At 39.9% G+C, this 26,180-nt stretch overlaps 1 protein-coding gene across 2 annotated transcripts; it reads left to right on the top strand.

The window, feature by feature from the left end:
- Positions 1-855: 855 nt before the first annotated feature.
- On the top strand, positions 856-26,180 carry LOC117330333. Of its 2 annotated transcripts, XR_004533325.1 has the most exons (5): positions 856-2,312; positions 12,368-12,518; positions 13,208-13,346; positions 16,534-24,334; positions 24,592-26,180. XR_004533325.1 is itself a non-coding variant. In XM_033888539.1 (4 exons), exons 1-4 carry the CDS (start codon positions 859-861, stop codon positions 17,274-17,276), a joined length of 2,487 nt encoding a protein of 828 aa, XP_033744430.1. In that variant the 5' UTR covers positions 856-858; the 3' UTR covers positions 17,277-26,180. The 2 variants fall into 2 exon arrangements, 1 of the variants encoding a protein (XP_033744430.1); XM_033888539.1 differs by having other exon boundaries at positions 16,534-26,180.

Here is a 26,180-nt window from a genome sequence, read left to right as displayed (position 1 = left end):
ACTCCGGCAAACACACTTTAACAGGTACAGAGTGTAATGACATTCATTTTATAATCTAAGTCCGAGTTTCAAAACATATCGCGGCCATTTAAGCATTGAACGGCTTTCAGTTGGCATTCATAGTCAATATGAATGCCAACTGGACAGAGGCAAATTCCATGAAGCGCGCTAGCGCTTCATGTTCCAGTTGGCATTCATATTGACTATGAATGCCAACTGAAAGCCGTTCAATGCTCATATTTACCATCTGCGATTTTTTATTTGTCGTGCGATTTTTTTTTTTGAAATTTTCAAATTCAAATTTCATGTGGCAGTTCATAAGCTGGTGAACTCGCAACTGAATTGGTAGGGTTATATAGTGGCAGTGCCATACAATGGTAAATATACTTGTATTGTCCGCAGTCATGTGTCCCAGATCTCGCGTGACGGTGTAATCCTCGCGCTGAAGATAGTTTTTTTCTATGAGACTGAAATCACGTGATTCACGTTACAAATATAGCGGCGAAATGTTTGAAACTAGGAGTTAGATTATAACATGAGTGTAATGACCTGTTATGTACGTTGTCGGTATAGTCAGCTGTTTAATGTCACACCCGAAAAGTCATTTTGCCAACCTCAACATACCCCCTTTAATTTCCCCTTGCTCCCTTATCTTTACTGAAAGTAGTCCCAATGTTGGTACACAATGGCTACTTTGAGTAAAAATGTCCTTGGTCTCTTACTACCAACACCATCATATCCTTTGTTCCTTTTTACATTTACACAAACATTACTGTCGAGATGGTAATATAAATATGGTTCCTGAAATAATAAACTGATAATCATGTCATCTACTTTTATGTATTTCCAGGTATCAACATGTATGAAATATCGGACATATCTATCGAGAACTTCCGGACAAAGATAACTTTTGGCGTGGATCTTGTGGATAGCGCCCTGAAGCAAATAGCCTTCCTGCAGCAAGTGGATCGGAATCGGAGTCTTTATGACGAAACGATAATACGTCAAGCAGTTTGGCGTTATGAAAAACTATGGCTCCCCTTAGCCGCTGGGCATGCAGACAAGACCCTGGCGGCACCTCTGGACATCGAGTGGGTATGGCACTGTCACCTGCTGTCCCCAATAAGTTACGAAGAGGATTGTAAAGCCGTGGTAGGTTCTTCTGTTAATCATAAACTGTTGTCTGAAAAGGAGAGAGAAAAGGCCTTAGAGATTAGCAGACAGTTATGGACCTCCAAATATCCAAAGGAAAAATTTGATTTGGAGATCCGCCATGACAATGACAGCTTACCAGGACGTGGAGACTTCGTCCTGGATGACGCTTCCAAACTGTCCTACAACGTGATTGAGGCGGCGCAGCGTCAGCGTGTGTTCGCATACCAAGTATCCCTGCCGCATTACTACGATCGCCTCTTTCTAAGACGTGCCGTCGAACGTTATCAAAAAATGCTTTATCTGAAGCTTCAAAACCCGCGAGTCTTTCTGGTGCCATGTTATGATATGGATCTGGTTTGGCACTCCCACCAGCTTCACCCTATTGTTTATAAAGAGGACACTACACGTGTCTTAGGAAAAGTGTTCAACCACGACGACTCCGTCAACGACCGTAATTTGGGGTCAAAATTGAACCAGGCCGATAAAAAGACCAGGGAGTTGTGGCGGGAGGCTTTCAATGAGAACTTTACTGAATTTGGCGCCATGTATCGTGGAGATCCCCCGTCCGGCCTTCAACCAATCACATTGGACGAAATGTTTTCTTTCTCAACAAAGAAGGCAAACATACATCTCGACCGGATGCAGGTGGAGGGACTTCCAGAGGAGCTAAAGAACTTCAAAATAAAGATTCATTATGTAGCAAGTGGGAAGGAAGGTCCGTCCATCACATCATACAAGGGACCAGGCAGAGAATGGGAACGAAAGAAAAGCGCAAGTGCGTTTTGCTTTGACACAAAGTTATACAACTGCATAAAATTCAAACTTATTCAGATGTTACGACCGATGTGTTTTAGTAGTTCGGAGCAGCTGGCTCAAAATGTGTTCCACATGCTTCCTATAGTGGAGGACTTGAACCGTGGCGACACTAAGATCAACGAGACCGTCATGCTGGATGAGGAAAGAAACCTCAAAGTGTCGTTCACGGCTGATGTACAGGTCCAACCCAAACCAGGGCCTTGTATTCTCTTCCTAAAGAACGGTAACTATGAGCCGCGTTTCTGTATCATTCCCGAACACGTCCAACAGATGTGGGGCCCAATCCCTCTCCCACGGCTCCCCTCCGGGAAGGACAACCACTGCCTTGTAGCTTCTCACAAGTAAGTACAGCTGTCCATTTACGTCCTCAATTTAAACACTGATCTACAAATATATCGCTGACATAAATGTACACTTCCGTAGTAATTCATCTTTCGTTCCCGCTGCAGCATTTTCTATAGATGAATGTTGTGATCCCGTTTGAATAATTAGTATCTATGAGAAAACGCATCTTTTCGATTTACTGAATAATTGGAAATCCCGTCAATTGCCCGGTAGTTCCACGTCAATGCGGTTCTTTGTACGAACCTCACTACTTTCTAGTAGTTGTCTAGTATTTGTCTAGTGTTTGTCTAGTGTTTGTTTAGTATTTGTCTAGTGTTTGTCTAGTGTTTGTCTAGTATTTGGCTAGTATTTGTCTAGTATGTGTCTAGTATTTGTCTAGTGTTTGTCTAGTATTTGTCTAGTGTTTGTCTAGTGTTGGTCTAGTATATGTCTAGTGTTTGTCTAGTATTTGTCTAGTGTTTGTCTAGTGTTTGTCTAGTATTTGTCTAGTGTTTGTCTAGTATTTGTCTAGTATTTGTCTAGTGTTTGTCTAGTGTTTGTCTAGTATTTGTCTAGTATTTGTCTAGTGTTTGTCTAGTATTTGTCTAGTGTTTGTCTAGTGTTTGTCTAGTATTTGTCTAGTGTTTGTCTAATATTTGTCAAGTATTTGTCTAGTATTTGTCTAGTGTTTGTCTAGTATTTGTCTAGTGTTTGTCTAGTATTTGTCTAGTATTTGTCTAGTGTTTGTCTAATATTTGTCTAATATTTGTCTAGTATTTGTCTAGTATTTGTCTAGTGTTTGTCTAGTGTTTGCCTAGTATTTGTCTTACACGATAAACGTTCACAGACAGGACAGGATCATGAGAATAGTCGCCAAACAAAATTACCGATCCGCGACAGGCAGCCATCTTTGATATTTACATAAGCTTGTAATCGCTAATAATAAGTACTGGAGGGCTATTTCTCAAACTTATAGTTTTCCCTTGGTCGCTATTGGTGCCCATTCAATTTTGAGTTGATTGGGAAAACAAAATGGCCGACAGGTTGACTGTTGAAGTTTGTTAATGCTATTTCTTGCAAAGAACTTGGGGACAATCTCAAACTTCACATGTAGATTTCCTTCGGCGCTTAGTTATGCACTTATGAGTCTGATGGGGAACAAAAAATGGCCGACATCTTGGATTTTGACAGTTGAAATCTGTTATCGCTATTTCTTGAAAAGTTCTGCTGCGATAGTTCTGAAACTTCACATGTAGGTTCTCATGTGGCCTCAGTTGCGCTCATTTAGTTAATCTAATTTATTTAGACTAATCGGGAAAACAAAATGGCCGACGAGCAGCCATCTTGGATATGACAGTTAAAATGTGTTATTCATAAATTTCAGTAAGTTCTTTTTCTTAGACTTCATATTTATGTTCCCCATGTTATCCAATGATTGAGAGGAAGATGGCAAAGAAGAAAAGTAGAGAAAAGATAAGACTTTCATAGGACCAATAAAAGCCATTCAATGTTGGGCATTAATATCCCTCTTGGATATCTTGTTTGTTTGTCTTTGGAATTAAATGTTATTGGGATAATTTTGATTCCTGGTATTTTTATTCGTATTTTTACTTATTAGCAAAGTACATACGGTATCTTTCGTTCAAATACATTTCAATCCATGTAAAATATTGTTAATTCTAAGGTCATCGAGTACATTTTAATTGAAATATTTGGTATCAAAATACTTACATGTAACTTACACGATACATTTATGATCAAGACCATTTAGGGTGATTCCTCCCCATAGCGCTCATTACCTTTCGATAGTAAATTCCATATTTGTAACTTAGTAGATTACGGTTTCATACTATAACCACCAAGTGACAGGCCGAGTTTGTCCTAACCACATTGTGGATGATAAACTTTGTACGCGTAACGCCGCTGGTTGTAAATGTCTTAGGCGAATGGGAACACAGACACTAATCCACACTATGTTTACCAGAAATAAACCTGAAGTCTTAAAATCCTACGACGATAACAGCATGTCTCTGAAATCAGTGGTCTAAACCGAGCTGGAAATTTCCGAAATAGGACAACTTTAACCATACCGAATAATAACGAGGTATACATCGGTGAACACTGAATGGATTTCATTTTTAGTTTGGCATAGTGTCAAACGTTGTTTAATTTTCAGTGTCCAAAGAATATCATTTTTAGGGTGGATAATTGATTTTTTGTTTCTGATACAATTTTCACTATTTTGTGAAATATGTAAATTAGCGATCCACCCAGCGAAACATCCATCATATCAAGACGCGTCCGTAGCTAGTGAAACGACCGTCATACTTTTGTCTGTAAAGAGAGAAACGTCTGTCATATCAGGACGTGTCCACAACAATGAAAACGACCGTCATACTTTTGTCTGTATAGAGAGAACGACCGTCATACTTTTGTCTGTATAGAGAGAAACGACCGTCATACCATGCCGTGTCATTAACTTGTGAAACGTAAGTCATTCCGTAAACGTACTAACATTTTAGTGCATAACCAAACTTAAATACTGTTAAAGTAGTTGCCATAGACAACAATATAAGAAACTTCATTCAGCACAAGTATTATTTGGCGGAAGTCTTTCAACGCGAAAAGCGCTAAATTATATTTATCATGTCGTGTCCGCATAACTACACTTGTGTAGAAAAAACGTCCGTCATATCAGGACGGGTCTGTAACTAGGGAAACGTCCGTCATATTAGGACAGGTCTGCAACTAGGGAAATGCTCGTCATATCAGGACGGGTCTGTAACTAGGGAAACGTCTGTCATATCAGGACGGGTCTGTAACTAGGGAAACGTCCGTCATATCAGGACGGGTCTGTAACTAGGGAAACGTCCGTCATATCAAGACGGGTATGTAACATGTAAAACGTCTGTCATAGGATGAGAACGTAACTTGAGAAACGGAGTGTCATTGCATGACATGTCCGTATTTAGTGAAACGTCCATAATATCATGCCCGTGTGTCTGTTAGCAGTAAAACGTTCTTTATATACCCGATCAGTATGTCACGAGACCGATAAAAAGGGGTACTGTGTGTGTTTGTCATGCATACACATTTATATCTGGTGTCGGAGAGAAACCTCTCCAGGGAGTTATGGTAGATAGCAGGTCATGTGGTTATATATACAGGTTCGGTGATAGTTACCAGATTGCAGACCACAATAACCCGATATAAGTATTATAATTAGCCGTGCACTGGCGTAGAGCCGGCGTCTGAGAAAATTGCATTGGAGCGCCAGTTAGCAGCAACGCCAATCGTATTTATAAATCACTCCGGCACCCTTCACCCAAAGAAATCTTTAAATTTTTCTATCAAATGAAATATGACGTTGATATTATTTCCAGAATTTCTAAATTTGTGTGTTTTGATGAAAGCCACATGAAAGTACCTAGATTTGTTTTAATGATAAGCTTCCTCTGACGAGTTTATATCGGAGCGTAAGCTGGCTTCTTTTAAATGTAAAAATAAATCGTGTCTGCAGTGATCATGTGATGTAGTGATATGTTTTGTTGGAATACTTTCCTGTATTAACAAGAGGGTGTTTACGGACGCGACTGCACAGATCGGATATCATTACACAGAGCCACTATCGCCTTTTTTTAAAATATACCAACTTAATATATTTTCGCGCATAATTTATTGACATCTTCGCTGTCAAAATATGTAAGTTGTTCCTTACAAAAAAAATATTTCAAAAAAATTTACGATGTATTAACAGACTAAACAAAATTCTAAAAACGCTGCGTGTTCTGATGTTGTAACCCGGGAATAATTAATTAACAAGGGAGGCAACTCTAGTATTATTGGTAGACTGTTTGATTGATGCTTTATAAGACCAACAGGCGTTGTCTTAAGTCCATATGGAGTTGTTGAAACCCAATTTAACAATTTAATTATGTTTTTGTCCCAATACGCCTCGTGTTACATCTAGGGACAAAGGGCAGTCCAAAATTCCAGACGTTGGTCTCTATGAACCCCAAAATGATTCCTGGTTGAATTTTTATCAAATGTTGCAATGATCACTGGTTGTTGTAATCACGGTACAGTGATCACTGATTGTTGTTATCACGGTACAATGATCACTGATTGTTGTAATCACGGTACAGTGATCACTGGTTGTTGTTATCACGGTACAATGATCACTGGTTGTTGTAATCACGGTACAGTGATCACTGGTTGTTGTAGTCACGGTACAGTGATCACTGATTGTTGTAATCACGGTACAATGATCACTGGTTGTTGTAATCATAGTACAATGATCACTGGTTGTTGTAATCACGGTACAGTGCTCACTGGTTGTTGTAATCACGGTACAGTGATCACTGATTGTTGTAATCACGGTACAATGATCACTGGTTGTTGTAATCACGGTACAATGATCACTGGTTGTTGTTATCACGGTACAGTGATCACTGGTTGTTGTAATCACGGTACAGTGATCACTGGTTGTTGTTATCACGGTACAGTGATCACTGGTTGTTGTAATCACGGTACAGTGATCACTGGTTGTTGTAATCACGGTACAGTGATCACTGGTTGTTGTAATTACGGATCACGGTACAGTGATCACTGGTTGTTGTGATCACTGGTTGTTGTAATCATAGTACAATGATCACTGGTTGTTGTAATCACGGTAGTGATCACTGGTTGTTGTAATCACGGTACAATGATCACTGATTGTTGTAATCACGGTACAGTGATCACTGGTTGTTGTTATCACGGTACAGTGATCACTGGTTGTTGTAATCATAGTACGGCGATCACTGATTGTTGTAATCACGGTACAGTGATCACTGATTGTTGTAATTACGGATCACGGTACAGTGATCACTGATTGTTGTAATCATAGTACAATGATCACTGATTGTTGTAATCATAGTACAGTGATCACTGGTTGTTGTAATCACGGTACAGTGATCACTGGTTGTTGTAATCACGGTACAGTGATCACTGATTGTTGTAATCACGGTACAATGATCACTGATTGTTGTAATTACGGATCACGGTAAAGTGATCACTGATTGTTGTAATCACGGTACAGTGATCACTGATTGTTGTAATCACAGTACATTGATCACTGGTTGTAATCACGGTACAATGATCACTGATTGTTGTAATTACGGATTACGGTACAGTGATCACTGATTGTTGTAATCACGGTACAGTGATCACTGATTGTTGTAATCACAGTACATTGATCACTGGTTGTAATCACAGTACAATGATCACTTGTTGTTGTAACCATAGTACAGTGATCACTGGTTGTTGTTTTCACAGTACAGTGATCACTGGTTCTTGTAATCATAGTACAATGATCACTGGTTGTTGTAATCACGGTACAGTGATCACTGATTGTTTTAATCACTGTACAATGATCACTGGTTCTTGAAATCATAGTACAATGATCACTGGTTGTTGTAATCACGGTACAGTGATCACTGATTGTTGTAATCACGGTACAGTGATCACTGGTTGTTGTAATCACGGTACGATGATCACTGATTGTTGTAATTACGGATCACGGTACAGTGATCACTGATTGTTGTAATCACGGTAGAGTGATCGCTGATTGTTGTAATCACAGTATATTGATAACTGGTCACTTGTTGTTGTAATCACGGTTCAGTGATCACTGGTTGTTGTAATCACAGTACAATGATCACTTGTTGTTGTAACAACGGTTCAGTGATCACTGGTTGTTGTAATCCCAGTACAGTGATCACTGGTTGTTGTAATCACGGTACAATGATCACTTGTTCTTGTAATCACGGTTCAGTGATCACTGGTTGTTGTAATCACATTACAGTGATCACTGGTTGTTGTAATCACGGTACAGTGATCACTGGTTGTTGTAGCCGAATAGGTCACATGGTCCGTGACAAAGTTATTAACTTCCGTCGCAAAGAAAAAAAAGGATCACGAGGCAAATGTTAACAAACACACGTCTTAGGCATGACACTTACTTTTGCGTCTTTTTGTTAATTTTTGTTTGCAGAAAATGATTCTATAGTGTTATGATATATACGTTTTAACTATCAAACTTAGTAGTTCTCAACTTATACGCATGCGCAGTATCAGGTTACGAGTGGTAATTTATGTATTAGATCGAGATATTTTTTTAGATATCTATCTTAAATGGTTGCAGTGACTTTTAATTTTTGCGATTAACAGAAAATAATCATAGAAAATATAACGTTTTATATCCTTTTCTCATATTTTTTTTAACCTTATAATCTCTTTAACGATTCCTCGTGTACAAGAGGACTTGTCATTCTCTTCTCGGTCTCATCAGCTTTAAAGGGTATCGTTATACCATCGGGGTCACTGACAGAGTTAAACAAAGTAACTATGGTACTAACGTGTATCAGAATGGGTCCCTGTCGTCTGTCTTATACCAGATGGCTTCGTCTGTCAGTCAGTTTCTATCGCGACTCCGCCATGCTACAGCAGCTGTACAGCGTTCACTGTTAGGTCAGCTGAGTGAAGCTTAGTGACCTTTTCCAATGCGTCGTGCGTCGTTAGTTAACAGGATTACATTTTCCATTTTATTACAAATACAGTTAGAGAAAAACACATGTTATTATAAACCAGGTAGTAAATGACCCAAACATCCAATACTGAGTAGTGTATAAACGTTGTATAGTGACAGTATACAAAATGTATGTACATGTAGTATAAAGAATAGGAAATAATGATTTCATCTTCATGAGCTTGCCATACCACAAAACACATGCATGTAACATGACAGATTTCAATTTAGATATAGAATACACTAGGTGAGTTCAAACTGTGCAACACCCATAAGTGTGCATCTCATTGATGACGTCAAGGTATGCCGTTAACTACACTGTAACTTCCATTCATGTCCATGGGATGTACACAAAAGTAATGTCATGTATACCACATTGTACGAAGGTATAACAATAGTCACTGTCCATCGTAGATTGGACAGATTATAGTTCATACATGCCAACAAGTTAAGTGTAGGTATTCATAGCAATGCTCAGGTCACAGATATTGAATTAATAGCCTCCCCAAGTGAATTGCTGAGTTGTTGACGATACGCAAGTGAGGGATCTATATAGTTTTTATATGCACCAATACGCCAATCACATTGAGCTTGAATGAGTTCAGCGGGCAGCCCACATTCAAGTGCAAAAGACCCATGGGTACTTTGAGGTCAAGATGTTGCAAGATCTGTATATGGTCCCTATATAGTATGTATAGTTGGCTACAAATGTTATGCTTATCGTTGACCTTGACCTTCATTCAAGATCACAGAAGTCAAATGGTGGAAAAATAATTAAAAAAAACAACTTTCAAAATGGTTTATTTGTGTCACATTTTATAGAACCTGTTCGTATGAAGATGTCGCATGATACATTGTTTCAAGGCCAAGTCATGAAAATGACGCAGAAATGGCACGTTGAAAAATATTTTTCGGCCAAAATTCTAAATCATCCCAAAAAATGCAATTAAAATATTTTCTTTCATTACTGTGACACATATACGCTTGATAATTAGCACAAATAGTGATGCAAATAGTTGACCTTGACCATCAGCGTTCAAGGTCCGAGTAATCAAATGACCGGTGAAAGGAAACATAGGTACAGCATTTAAAGGTGACCGTCTGATAATATATCTGAGATCATTTCCTGGATGTAAATCCCGTGTTTTGGGTCAAATTGACTGGAATTTAAAAAATCTTCTCCTCCAGACCCAGATTTGATTGAATCAAATACTCTTCATGGATGGAGAGACATTAAGGTGATTTATCAAAATTGTAAATTCCATGGCCCCTAGGTTTCATGTTTCTCACTGAAGAGATGCTAAACTTGACGATAGTTTATGAAGGGAAATCACCGTGTAAATGAAATGATTCAAAATTGATTAGAATTATGAAGAGCGGCGACACTATGCTACTATTAATACAGGTACATAGAAGATAGTAACATGTTTAAGACTCGGCTGACCGTTAAGCCTCATGGACCTCTTGTCTAGCATGTTTAAGACTCGGGTGACCGTTAAGCCTCATGGACCTCTTGTCCAGCATGTTTAAGACTCGGGTGACCGTTAAGCCTCATGGACCTCTTGTCTAGCATGTTTAGGACTCGGGTGACCGTTAAGGCTCATGGACCTCTTGTCTAGCATGTTTAAGACTCGGGTGACCGTTAAGCCTCATGGACCTCTTGTCTAGCATGTTTAGGACTCGGGTGACCGTTAAGGCTCATGGACCTCTTGTCTAGCATGTTTAGGACTCGGGTGACCGTTAAGGCTCATGGACCTCTTGTCTAGCATGTTTAGGACTCGGGTGACCGTTAAGCCTCATGGACCTCTTGTCTAGCATGTTTAGGACTCGGGTGACCGTTAAGGCTCATGGACCTCTTGTCTAGCATGTTTAGGACTCGGGTGACCGTTAAGGCTCATGGACCTCTTGTCTAGCATGTTTAGGACTCGGGTGACCGTTAAGGCTCATGGACCTCTTGTCTAGCATGTTTAGGACTCGGGTGACCGTTAAGGCTCATGGACCTCTTGTCTAGCATGTTTGGGACTCTGGTGACCGTTAAGGCTCATGGACCTCTTGTCTAGCATGTTTGGGACTCGGGTGACCGTTAAGCCTCATGGACCTCTTGTCTAGCATGTTTAGGACTCGGGTGACCGTTAAGCCTCATGGACCTCTTGTCAAGCATGTTTAGGACTCGGGTGACCGTTAAGCCTCATGGACCTCTTGTCTCGGTTTTTATAGCTCTGTTTTTCTGTGACAATAACAGCTCTGTTTTTCTGTGACAATAACAGGTTTAAATGGCTCCTATCTGCAGCTATGACCACATTGACAACTGCACGAGTTTCATGTCTGACGGGTAGTGAAATCCGATAGACGGGCCGTAATATCCTTCGACGAGATGGAATTCGTTTAGACCGTGCTTCAATTTACTTGGAATTTTATTTCCGGTGGTTCAAAGTATCGTAAGCGAGTTACTGCCTCCATATGGAATAAACGTCCTTCATCTCATTTGACCTTGGGCGAGTGAATGTATGCGCTTGTTTAATAGATGATATTGATCAATGCAGTGGTATCTACTAAACCACTAATTGGATTCTTCAGGCTTTAAACTTTTCGTTTACAGTAGAATCCTGTTTTTTTTTTTTTTTTGGTTTTTGTTTTTTTGGTTTTGGTGTTGTTGTTTTTTTTTATAAAAATCATTTTTGGCGTGAAATAACATAATAATAAAAATACGTTAAATTGTTACTATTAGTAGAGCGCTAGACTTGATTTCAGACCGAGTGCATACAGCCATTCAATCGTTATTTATCAACAACCCCTTAATTAGACTGAAACAAAACAGTATATAACGAGTGTCGCACAAAGATCTGTGTCTAAAACTCGTAAAGGGTTCGTGCTGAAATCTATGACTACCCACCTCCTTTGGGATCTCATCTTTCGACCATCGTCGGCCAATTCAGTGTTTATTGAGAATGTGCCGGCGGTCGGCGAGGTCTGTGATTGACCCAAATGTTTACTTAGTAGTCTGTGTGTATCATTGTTCCATGGGCCCCATAAATCCTTGTTCGTTATAAAACTAATGTTGGCACAAAATACATCCGGTCAGAGTAGCTTTTCTGACAAATCTATAGATATAATACCCAGAGGACTGTTTGTTAATTATAGGAGAAACCTGACGGCGAGGAATCTTTTTTGTGCTGGCGATTCTAGAGTTTCCGATGCCATCCATGTTATATGTATTTGAGCAACATTTAACAGCCCAGACCCAAGTTCCATCAACATTCCTAAACTTGATCAAATTCCAAATTTCCATAATGAAGCATTATTGGATTTGAGGAAAAAACTTATTTGGTAACTTTCCATGGATTCAGAAATGATTTCCCGTGCAAAATTTAAGTTAATGAAATTCCTTAGGTTAAGTTATATCGACGAAACATATTCTTGTCACCATAAAAGCCAATACTACAGACGTGTACCATTGTTTAGTTCATTTGATACCCTTAACACTTTCACCGTCACTATTTTCAGGTTTGTTAATCATACTGGAGAAAAGACGTTTACCTGTCGTGTCATACACAGTCTGCCCCTACTAATGTCGGCCGTACAGGTGTTTTACCAGGATAAGATGGCGGCTGTTGGTCATCTCATAGGATCTGACCAGCTGCCAACCCCGAGTCAGGTAAGTTACGCCGTCTGCTGGTCAAGATGGCGAATGCTGGTCACATGAGAATAGATTTTCAAATGTCAACCTCGATTCGATCTAAACAAACAATTTAAGCGGCGAAATGTCATCTCCCAAAGATTTGTTTGAGGTCCGGACTTCTAGACTGGATTATCTGCCGTAGTTTTTCTATTCTCCGCTTCGAAAATACAGTATTCACGAGCGCAGTCTAGCGAAAGAAATGATACTAAGGCAGGTAATCCAGTCTATCCAAACCTTGTGCGATTATTGTCGTGATTTAGGTTTGTTTTTGCTTAACGTCCTATTAACAGCCAGGGTCATTTAAGGACGTGCCAGGTTTTGAAGGTGGAGGAAAGCTGGAGTACCCGGAGAAAAAACAGCGGCCTACAGTCAGTACCTGGCAACTGCCCCACGTAGGTTTCGAACTCGCAACCCAGAGGTGGAGGGCTAGTGTTAACCACTCGGCCACCGCGGCCCCTTGTCGTGATGAATTGCTGTCATTTTGTCGCATTGCTTTGCTTGTTTGTCTCCTCTTTAACTGATCGCCATATACAAATGTAAGTCAGTCCACGGACTTAGATATACGCTCGATGGTCAGTCCTACAAACTTACTATTTATAATATACAACGATATAATAGTAATTTATTTCTGCTTGTTGAGTAATCAATAACCGTTTGTCCTACAGCTGGGAGATTCCAAAGTGTGTCCTTCTGTGAATCCTAAAGCTGGTCAGAGAGCCATCCTAATAAAGAACAACGACGGGGACTGGGGCATTCTGATTGGTCAATGGACGGGCTTCCGGCGGGGAATACCGGGCATCACAGGTACACTGACATGTTGTAATGGGAGATAATAACCGATGCGATATAAAATTTGGGTATATATGGAAATGATTGTGCCAGTTATGATTTTAATTATTGACAATTCAGATAACTTGTCATGCGTGCATTGTATACCAACATTGTATAACGTAAATAATTGGACATACCGTGCTTCTACTTTTTATCATCTGTTGGTATTCTTACTTCCCTTCTAGACATCCACTCTTTTACATGACTGAAGCATCCTAGTATGACGAAACAGTTATAAAATCCTATTGTATTATCTACCTGACATACTGTATAAAGTCCTATTGTATTATCTACCTGACATACTGTATAAAGTCCTATTGTATTATCTACCTGACATACTGTATAAAGTCCTATTGTATTATCTACCTGACATACTGTATAAAGTCCTATTGTATTATCTACCTGACATACTGTATAAAGTCCTATTGTATTATCTACCTGACATACTGTATAAAATCCTATTGTATTATCTGCCTGACATACTGTATAAAGTCCTATTGTATTATCTACCTGACATACTGTATAAAGTCCTATTGTATTATCTACCGGACATATCTTTAGATGGCAATATTCGCTTGGGATTTAATTTGGCTATATTCGCCACTGATAATGAATATATTGCCCGTATATACACAGCAATGTTAGGACGTATTTCCTTCGAATGTATGCAGTTCTGTGCGAAATTTAATACCAGACTTGAGAGTGCAAGGTCTGACTTGGATAACCGCAAAATATTAGCCCCGCAAAATTAAGCAGCAATACAGTATACAATATTAAACATATTTTATCTTATTTTTTTTACTTAAATTAGCAAGTTACATGTACATATGGCAGCACTATTGGTTGGTTGAATTGATTAATCACGACCTTCATTGATCGAACTGAAACTTCAATACGGTGACGGAATAAAGAGGTGTGTACATGTAGATATTTGTATGTTCGACCCAACACGATGAGTTCGGTCGGCGACCTGGTGAGATTAATCAGCTCCAAATCCTTACGGAGCAGTCTCGCCTACCACTGATTACAAACCCGCATCTTTTGCTGATCCATTGATTACTTATTAGATTTTAATGCATATGGGTTGAATTACGGTAATTTGTAATTCACGAGAGTTTTTGTCACACACAAGAAAACATTGTAATTAAATGGAACAGAGTGTCAATGACGGTAACGATTCCCCAGACACCCCTATCATATCGGCTGTGTTCTCCCATAACACAATAAAAATATGTCGAGGAATATTCGAGGTATCAGTAATCACACGTCCATGAGGTGCCTGGTTAATAAAATATGTATAATTTCTAGATTGATGCCGGGAATAGCAGAAGTTAAATTACAGAGAGGATCACCTTTTCATGTTTCGAGATTTTTCAGATTTTACATAATATATAAGACTTCAACCCAAGATAAAAAATACTATAGGCCGCGGGAATCGAGGCGTAAAATCTGGATTCGTATTTCCACCCACTGACTTTAATTGGTGTATGTGGAAAAACTAACGAATGTAAATAAATAAACTTTGTCCATGCCTTATTTTTTTCTGTTACGAATTGAAATCAACCGGAAATGACGTGTTATATAGCGTGCTTAATCTAAAGCTGACTAAATATGGCTGAGACAAGTGCCAAGTCTAGCTCAGAAATAATTAAAGAAATAATTACAGCATTTGTCGAATGTTGTTTAGTTCATAAACAACTGCGAATCATTCGCAAGGTTGGGCGAACTGTACAACTCTGCATTGAGGCATGATTCACCTGAGTTTTACGCTTATTGTATGGTCTATATTCAACTTTCTTTGTCAGTAAAACTAACCAATTATATCCGTTTTTAAATTATTTGACCCGAAGGGCTGGTGTCATTGAGCTGGAAATTGGTGACGATGTAAAAGAAGGGGAGCCAACACTATGTTTTCATTTTTCAGCTTCGTAAAAACATGGCGGTCACGACGGCTATTTTGTAACATGATTGTGCAATCATAGTTTTCCTGAACAACACTTATTTCAAACTTCTTCTAACGTTCAACTAATGGGATTCAGCTCTTACCTGAAATGATCTCGAGATGGTCCTGACCAAATGTTGTTATTTTTTGCTCAGTTCGAAATCTGAAATGGCTACCAAGCCTGCCATGGCCAACGGTACCACCATACTTACTGAGTATGTATACTACAATAGTACAAGGGATGTTTAGAGTCAGGTGATCGTTAAAGCCCAATGGACCTCTTGTTAAGCAATATGATGTTTATGCTCACAGCCCTAAATATCTACAAAAATAAAGAAAAACGCTGTTGTTTGTGATAGGGATTGGTGTTCCAAAATCTGTAGTTCAACAGTTGGTTCCTAAAGATGATGCATTTTGGTAACGAATAGGTCCCAAATAATAACTGTAATGGAAATTGCTTAAGGCGATGTGCTGATACAACACGTACATTTGGAAATGTGAACAGGAAGTTAGTGTTCAAAAAAAGAATTTTAGAGTTAAGACTGTTTAAATTCGATGTGAGGAGACAATTATTTTTAAAGCTGTATCATGAAAAAAGTAAGATTTAAAATCGAAATAAGAAATAAGTGTTCATCTGTGACATCGGACAACAAGCATCGTGCAAATATCGTTCCGCACAAATTGTGCGATTACATCAACCGTATATTCATGTATATTGTTTCATGCTTACACACCGCACACCATTGGAGTCATTACTTGGGACCACTCCTGAACGTAAACTCATTTTCCTTTGTTTTGGTAATTTTTACAGGGCTGTGAGCATAAACATTACGTTGCTTTTGGCACTTGTCTCGGTCATATTGTTCTTATAGATAAGTTATAATGTAGCATAAAGTTAACTACTACAATCTGTGATCATCTTGGTCCATCATCTTTAAAAGATCATTCTCTAACAGTTACACTGCAGTGGAAATGTACATATATAATTACCCAACGCGTTTCTGAGTAGGTTCTTCCCTTTTCCCTATTTTTTTCTAAGTTCATTTCGCACGTGATCAAAGAAAGAAAAAGGTGACTATTCTTATATTCTATTTTATGCAACCTCACATGAAAAGGACACTTCAAGCAAATATACAATATAAATTTATGATGTGTGCTGAGTTCCCTCTTGGATCTGCATATATCGCAAAATAATTTGACTTTTAATTTTTTTCGCAGGGCGTAAAAACAAAAAAGGACAAAAAGGCGTACCTGGCAGTTGTGGAACACTTAGTATACGTTTCTTCCGCAGTCATACAGCCCAGTGGCAACAAATGGCTCTGCCCTACCTGGACAACGTATTCAAGTTCCACCTTCATGAAGCCGATGTCGACTTGAGACATGGTGTTGTCCAGATCAAGTCAGACAGTAACGAGATAGCTGAAAACATCGCCCTGGCGTTTAGCGTGGCCCTTTTACACGTGCTTTGTCAGCCTCGAGTACCAAATACTGTTACTGCAAACGGTACTAGTCCTAGTACACCAATGCGAGGGACAAGGCCAATCAATCGCGTGCCGGCCGATGACCTTGGCCTTGTTGTTGCCGCTGGTTACTCGGTGGACACTCCAACGAATACTTACATCCGGCAAATACACGGAAGAAAGGCGTGCGCAGGCAGCTCTACGGGCGAGACAGACTATGGTGGCCTTGGATATATGTACTCAGATCTGGAGGCGGCGGAGCTTGCAGCAGATGAGTTTGAGTTGGACGTAGAAACCAATCCGATCCAGTCAGATACCGCCGCCACGGCTGCAGACGCCGAGGTGGCAGCAAACTCAGGAGCCGACGGCGGTGAAGAGGGTGTAGATGGAGGAGATGTGGGAGGCTGTGGTGGGTGTGGCGGATGTGGCGGCTGTGGCGGGTGTGGCGGTTGTGGTGGGGGATGTGGAAGTTGTGGAGGTTGTGGAGGATGCGGTGGTTGAGAGGTTAAACCAGGAAAGACATTGGTATTGTCGTAGAAGCCTTCTGTTGTGTACGATGCAAGATATCAGGTACATGAAAGAGCGTCCAGGGAAAGTGTTAAGTCCCCTTATGATTAGGTACAAACATGTTCGATATCATATTCACTATCTAGTATAGTATATTATCTTGTGTTCAGCGAGGGACTGGCCCACACCGCCTGTACGAGGTAGCCGGTGGGCAGTGGGACTGGACACATCAACTATGCATGTCGTATGTAGTGATTTATAGCTTCATAACGTCTGGTTACACATACTGTACCATAATGCACAGAACCACAATAGTGTGCAGTTAGCAACAGTGGACCAATGGTTGATCTTTACTCTATTACGTCATCATCCGATCACGTGACTGTGCGTTGAGTCCTTCCATAGGCTGCTTGTCTTGTAAATACTACATAATTATTATGCCGGGATCATAAATGTTCATATTTTTGTAAATATAACGTAGTCTGTGTGCCTGTATGCTACATATGTATGTAGTAAGTAATAGTTATATGTTACCAGATATCGTACAGTATAAGTGATATCGGATTTACATGTTATATATATATTGTCGTAGCCTCCATTACATCATTTGAAAAAAAAAGATATCCGTATCGTTTGTTAACATTTTCTATCTTTAGCGCTTGTTCTCATCAACTTTTTTATAACTGTCGATTTTATACCAGCATACTTCTCTGCTGAGTTCCAACAACATACTGATCTCGTCTGGCATTAGTCTGTCGCCCGGCGCCAACAACATACTGATCTCGTCTGGCATTAGTCTGTCGTCCGGCGCCAACAACATACTGATCTCGTCTGGCATTAGTCTGTCGCCCGGCGCCAACAACATACTGATCTCGTCTGGCATTAGTCTGTCGTCCGGCGCCAACAACATACTGATCTCGTCTGGCATTAGTCTGTCGCCCGGCGCCAACAACATACTGATCTCGTCTGGCATTAGTCTGTCGTCCGGCGCCAACAACAAACTGATCTCGTCTGGCATTAGTCTGTCGCCCGGCGCCAACAACATACTGATCTCGTCTGGCATTAGTCTGTCGTCCGGCGCCAACAACATACTGATCTCGTCTCGCATTAGTCTGTCGTCCGGCGCCAACAACATACTGATCTCGTCTGGCATTAGTCTGTCGCCCGGCGCCAACAACATACTGATCTCGTCTGGCATTAGTCTGTCGCCCGGCGCCAACAACATACTGATCTCGTCTGGCATTAGTCTGTCGCCCGGCGCCAACAACATACTGATCTCGTCTGGCATTAGTCTGTCGTCCGGCGCCACACTTTGCATTCAAGCTACTTCTCAACAACCAAGAGGCGCATGACTCTTGGGCAAATGGCATGTCGGGATATGATATGACAATTTTGTTTTACCTTACTTCTAAGGGCACGGGGGTAAAGGAGTTAAATTCTTTATGCCAAAGGCAATGGTATTGGGGGTTGCAGGATGGAAGGATAAGCTTCCACGTTTGTTCAAATCCATTATCTTGATTTAATTTTAAGATCACAGGACAGGTACTCGCCTCGTCTATCTACTACATATGTTAGGAAATGTATATTTGGTGTATTGATATTAGGTGTATTGATATTGGGTGTATTGATATTGGGTGTATTGATATTGGGTGTATTGATGTAGGGTGTATTGATGTCGGGTGTATTGATATCGGGTGTATTGATATTGGGTGTATTGACAGACCAAGCTATATACATAGTAACTGTGGCCACAGTGATCAACATGTGCTATACACGGTAACACGACGGCGATGCTGTTGGGCCAGTAGCCTCCTGGAATAAAGGACTGCCACGGTTATTGAAGTTAATCATGTTTTAAACGACGTTTTGTTAATAATCAGGATGCCCAGATATTTAACCAGTAGCATGTCGGGACAAACGGCTACCAAGTTGGTTTTTATGAAAGACTTGGATGTATTTTTAAGGTCACATTGGTCAAATGTGTTCAAACTTTTAAATTATTAATTTTGTTCTTGAACACCAAAATTTCAAAGTTATGATATAAGAAATATAAAAAGTACTGAGTGATACGAGTTTTCGTTTCATATCCATTACTTGTATCAACTTCCAAGTTCGAATGAATTAAATCTTATTTTCCAACGGAGAGTTTGCCGCTAAGCTGGAGCAACACATACATATATATGTAGAATAAGTAATACAGGCCTGTTGGGCATCTTGTTTAATTTAACTTACAGCTTTAATTTGTCCTTTCTGTCACATCCTATCTAAATTTACATATTTACCTGGACGTGTGATCTGTATGCAAAAATAAGAGATGGTGTATTGATATTTTAGATTCGTGTTGATATGCAATTTTCTGTTTTGTATTTGTAATTAACACGTGCTTGTTAACTCTACGTTTACTCTAGTTTGTATGTTTACTCGTGGTTTACATGACTATAAAGATGTACGTTATGAATTAACGCGCATGTTTCAAATTATACTTTTTAAAAATGTTTTATGATAAAAAAAGAATGTTCATGTGCGGATGTAAACGTGTTTGTATAGTGCACGTATATATACAGGTGTTTTGTATACGTAAACGTATATATATATATATAGGTGTTTTGTATACGTAAACGTATATATACAGATGTTTTGTATACGTAAACGTATATATACAGTTGTTTTGTATACGTACACGTATATACACAGGTGTTTTGTATACGTGTATTCATTGTATTAACACATGTGCTCTTTCCCTTAAGGCAGTATATATGGTTTAATTCGCGCGTGTTTACGTGGATGTACAATTTACTTACACGTGTTAAATTCGTGCTCACGTGTTTCTGCTTGCACGTACCTCTGGTGCATTACACGTGGACATAGTTAACGTTCATCTCGCACTTCACGGGGATATTACTGTATTGTCGCCGTATCACTTCGAGCCTCTCCCCTATGGCATAGGTACATAATTATGTATCTGTGGCCAGGATTTTCTAAAATTAGTAATTGTTTGTCTATTAAATATTGTAACATTATCCAGTGTATTTATAAGTGGAATAGCATTCCTACTTGACTGGTATAAGTAATCATTTATATCTAGAAATCTAGGAAAATCATGATCCCTGGTACATGTGCCCTACATGCAAGCTGATTTTCAATGCCGTACTACATGTACAGTTTATGTGCAGAGTCAGTACATGCAAGACCAAACGTGCCGAGACGGGGCATGTTTTGTTATGTTTAGGGAGGCCTAAGTTATAAACATCATGGTGGAATTGTAAGCAAAACATTTAATGCCAGCCCGACCATGTGGAACATCATGGAGTGTTCCGAAATGTCGCTATGCACATCACCAGTCGAAAGTGAAATGTCAAGTGAGGATACATTGGGGAAAACAATTAGTGATAGCGTGTTGATAGAAAGTATTGATCCTGTCTGTCCTTGTATGTAAACACTGTATATTATAGTCAGTGTGTCTTATGTAGACTTACTAAACAGCAGGTCACTATTATCAGTAACACAAAAAAAAATATGTTTGGTTAGAGTCACATGAGCCAAAGGTTGTACCACTTGGTATATATCGTGTGTGATCATTGGTTATCGTCTTCTTGTACAGCATTAGATGTCCATTCTCAAACAAACATGCCATGGTATAACGATACGAACGATATAAATTTCTCTCGACCGAATTGAAAAAAAAAAATTGGAAAGTGTAGTAAAATTCCTCAGGAAATTGTGAATATTTTTCTCTTAGCCAATGATAAGTTTATGGTCTGGGGTTAAACCAAGGTAGGGTCGGAATACCCCAAACAGACTGTAAACATGCGAATTCCCTTTAGATATTGTGAGAAGCTTGTGTTAGTGATGTTACATGTATTGTCTTGACATGCTAAGATTAAACTGAACAATTAGTGTGGTACGTTAACCTTGTAATGATATTTATCATGCGGAAGTTGATACTATATTGTTAGTGAGTATAACTTATAAAGTGATGTACGGCCTGATACAGGAAACATTTCCTTTCAGTTCGTGAATAAGATCATTGGTATGCTTAAATGGTGCACGTGAAAGCATTAGTAGGAGTGAGTGATACGCGTAAATTAATGGTAGGATAAAGTGGTGCGGATGAATTAATGGCAGGATAAAGTGATGCGCGTGAATTGAAGGAAGAATAAAGTGATGCGCGTGAATTAATGGTAGGATAAAGTCATGCTCGTGAATCAATGATAGGATAAAGTGATGCGCGTGAATTATGGTCGGATAAAGTGTTGCGCGGGAATTAATGGTAGGATAAAGTAATGAGCGTGTAGTAACGGAAGGTCAAACTAATGCAAGTGAATTAATGATATAGGATAATGTGATGCGCGTGAATTGATGGCAGGGTAAAGTGATGCGCATGAATCATTGGTAGGATAAAGTGATTTGCGTGAATAATTTGTAGGATAGAATGATGCACATGAATCATTGGTAGGATTAAGTGATGGACGTGTATCATTGGTAGGGTTTAGCGATGCGCGTGAATCATAATGCACGTGAATATTTCGTAGCGTGAATCATTGGAAGGATTAAGTGATGGGCGCAAATCATTAGAAGGATCAAGTGATGCTCGCGTGAATTAATTCATTATGCGCGTGAATTATTGTCTAGATCAGTTGATGTAATGTGAATAATGCTATCATTGTAATTTTATTAGGTACGAGTGACTTATTCTGTCTTTCATATCCTTTTATTGATCAACAATCTCTTATAAAAAGTCTTTCACTTTGTTCTTGAAATGTCTGTCCCTTTAACAGGAGTGTGTATGAGTATGATGTGTACTATATATAGACATACATGTGATTTGTACATGTACATATACTGTTTATAGACATACATGCATTGGTCTATCACACCTGATTTGGCTCGCCTGAGCTACACCGGAGCACGACTTTTGGCGAATTTCGGGGATCGGCACTATAGTATGGTAGTGGAGATGTATCATCGTGAGCATATCGGCGAAAAAATTACATGTACGTAATGCTTCGTTAAAGTCTGTAGAGCACCGATAACGCCTCGTACTGGACAGGCTCAATGTGTATCGTGCTGTTGTGACAGTGGGAACGGCAGTACTAACATGCATCGGTATTGGTACGGAGTGGGAACGACAGTACTAACATGTATCGGTATTGGTACGGAGTGGGAACGACAGTACTAACATGTATCGGTACGGAGTGGGAACGACAGTACTAACATGTATCGGTATTGGTACGGAGTGGGAACGGCAGTACTAACATGTATCGGTACGGAGTGGGAACGACAGTACTAACATGTATCGGTACGGAGTGGGAACGACAGTACTAACATGTATCGGTATTGGTACGGAGTGGGAACGACAGTACTAACATGTATCGGTATTGGTACGGAGTGGGAACGACAGTACTAACAAGTATTGGTACGGATTGGGAACGACAGTACTAACATGTATCGGTATTGGTACGGAGTGGGAACGACAGTACTAACATGTATCGGTACGGAGTGGGAACGACAGTACTAACATATATCGGTATTGGTACGGAGTGGGAACGTCAGTACTAACATGTATCGGTACGGAGTGGGAACGACAGTACTAACATGTATCGGTATTGGTACGGAGTGGGAACGGCATTAATAACATGTATTGGTACGGAGTGGGAACGACAGTACTAACATGTATTGGTACGGAGTGGGAACGACAGTACTAACATGTATCGGTACGGAGTGGGAACGACAGTACTAACATGTATCGGTACGGAGTGGGAACGGCAGTACTAACATATATCAGTATTGGTACGGAGTGGGAACGACAGTACTAATATATATCGGTATCGGTACGGAGTGGGAACGACAGTACTAACATGTATCGGTATTGGTACGGAGTGGGAACGACAGTACTAACAAGTATTGGTACGGAGTGGGAACGGCAGTACTAACATGTATCGGTACGGAGTGGGAACGACAGTACTAACATGTACCGGTATTGGTACGGAGTGGGAACGACAGTACTAACATGTATCGGTATTGGTACGGAGTGGGAACGACAGTACTAACATGTATCGGTACGGAGTGGGAACGACAGTACTAGCATGTATCGGTATTGGTACGGAGTGGGAACGACAGTACTAACATGTATCGGTACGGAGTGGGAACGGCAGTACTAACATATATCAGTATTGGTACGGAGTGGGAACGACAGTACTGATATATATCGGTATCGGTACGGAGTGGGAACGACAGTACTAACATGTATCGGTATTGGTACGGAGTGGGAACGACAGTACTAACATGTATCGGTATTGGTACGGAGTGGGAACGACAGTACTAACATGTATCGGTACGGAGTGGGAACGGCAGTACTAACATGTATCGGTATTGGTACGGAGTGGGAACGGCAGTACTAACATGTATCGGTACGGAGTGGGAACGACAGTACTAACATGTATTGGTACGGAGTGGGAACGACAGTACTAACATGTATCGGTATTGGTACGGAGTGGGAACGACAGTACCAACATGTATCGGTATTGGTACGGAGTGGGAACGACAGTACTAACATGTATCGGTACGGAGTGGGAACGACAGTACTAACATGTATCGGTACGGAGTGGGAACGACAGTACTAACATGTATCGGTACGGAGTGGGAACGGCAGTACTAACATGTATCGGTACGGAGTGGGAACGACAGTACTAACAAGTATCGGTACGGAGTGGGAACGACAGTACTAACATGTATCGGTACGGAGTGGGAACGGCAGTACTAACATGTATCGGTACGGAGTGGGAACGGCAGTACTAACATGTATCGGTACGGAGTGGGAACGACAGTACTAACAAGTATCGGTACGGAGTGGGAACGACAGTACTAACATGTATCGGTACGGAGTAAGAACGACAGTACTAACAAGTATCGGTACGGAGTGGGAACGGCAGTACTAACATGTATCGGTACGGAGTAAGAACGACAGTACTAACATGTATCGGTACGGAGTGGGAACGACAGTACTAACATGTATCGGTATTGGTACGGAGTGGGAACGACAGTACTAACATGTATCGGTATTGGTACGGAGTGGGAACGGCAGTACTAACATGTATTGGTACGGAGTTGGAACGACAGTACTAACATGTATCGGTACGGAGTGGGAACGACAGTACTAACATGTATCGGTACGGAGTGGGAACGACAGTACTAACATGTATCGGTACGGAGTGGGAACGACAGTACTAACATACATCGGTATTGGTACGGAGTGGGAACGGCAGTACTAACATGTATCGGTACGGAGTGGGAACGACAGTACTAACAGGTATCGGTACGGAGTGGGAACGACAGTACTAACATGTATCGGTATTGGTACGGACGATTTTGTACTGTTAAATTTCTGTAATTAGCTGCTCCGTTTTAGCCCCGGAGAGGTACAACGACAGTGTGTGTGGCAGGAACTTTGTAGACATCCGAGTGTAATTCGACATGTATGTACATGTACCAGTCTATATATATTGTACATTAATTCATTTGTTTATAAAGTATAGTATATAGATATTTATATGTGTGTGTGTTTAATATGTGTTATTTATAGACATTGGTGAATATTATAAACTATAGTATTTATACTTAAAGCTGACAGTGGAAGTTAAAAAGCTTCCAGTTGAGATTCTTAGAAATATATATATTATACGACCTTCCATCCGTTTTTGTTTGTTTTTGTTTTTTGTTTGTTTGTTTTTTTAAATATACAAATAACAGAATATTGACATGGAAATTGAACAGGTAAAAATAAGAAAATGGTTGTAATCGATTGAAGTTATTTACGATCTACATTACATTCAAAAACGAAATAACCCATCGCGAAAGAAAGAAAAAACGAAAATTTTAGCAAAATGTTTTAGTATCACATCCTTATAATCAAGAATGCGTAAAAACGGCGGTATTTCCAGCTACATCCGTCAGAATACGAATACTTGTCAAATATCACAAAATTACCGACACGTTTTACCAGGTATGTGTATACACGTTGTAGATTATAACAAAACACTCACGTGTTTTTCTCACGGGGGCTAGCAACGATTTAATGGATACGAATAGAAATTATAAAATACGTAAGCTCTTACATATTTTGCCTTGGTTTTGGTTTCCATATACCATATGTATCGTGAGCAAACAGACAACTCCAGAGAATACAAAGTCAAACGATGGTGACGGGGCCCAAGTGGCTACGTAGCCACGATATGCACGCACGTAGAAAAAATGGATGAATTATTTGGGATCTGTACATTATTTGTCGCCAATTATTTATTTTAAGATGAATTTGGAATAGCTGAGAAGTACTGACCATCTTTACTACTCTATTACGACCTCAGGTACATATACATATTCATTTTGTAAGTGCGCTGGTACTGGCGTGATATGCCGAGTATACGTCTCCAAGCAGAGCACAATATTAAAATGTCGCCACTTCATAGCGGGTGTCCAAGTGGTGTCTCAGAAACGATTTCTGAATACTGAGCCTTCGTATATTGTTTTTAAAACACAATTGGAAGATTTTTAACCTGCACTGTCAGCTTTAATGTTACCTGATGCAAATTATATAAATAAGTATTTATGTGTGTGTTTCACATTTTCGTTGATAAGTATTTATACTCTACCCTAGTAGCGTGACATGCGCACCTAGCTCGGAATCCGTCTCGCATCATACGAAACTAAATATTGGAACTTTATGCTGGCCGGAAGTATTTCACCGAGTCAGAACGAGGCTGGACAATGTATGCGTTTTAGTGTCTTATTATAGTTACAGCGCATGCCCAATGTTACATTTATTACATTGTATATCTCTAGAATGAACTACGTATTATGTAATTTATATAATCGTTAATAATAAAGGCTTCAGACATAAAA

This window comes from Pecten maximus, chromosome 7, assembly GCF_902652985.1.
Source record: "Pecten maximus chromosome 7, xPecMax1.1, whole genome shotgun sequence".
NCBI lineage: Eukaryota > Metazoa > Mollusca > Bivalvia > Pectinida > Pectinidae > Pecten > Pecten maximus.
Note: the sequence above shows the minus strand (reverse complement) of the source record. Positions and strands in the feature narration are given on the sequence as shown.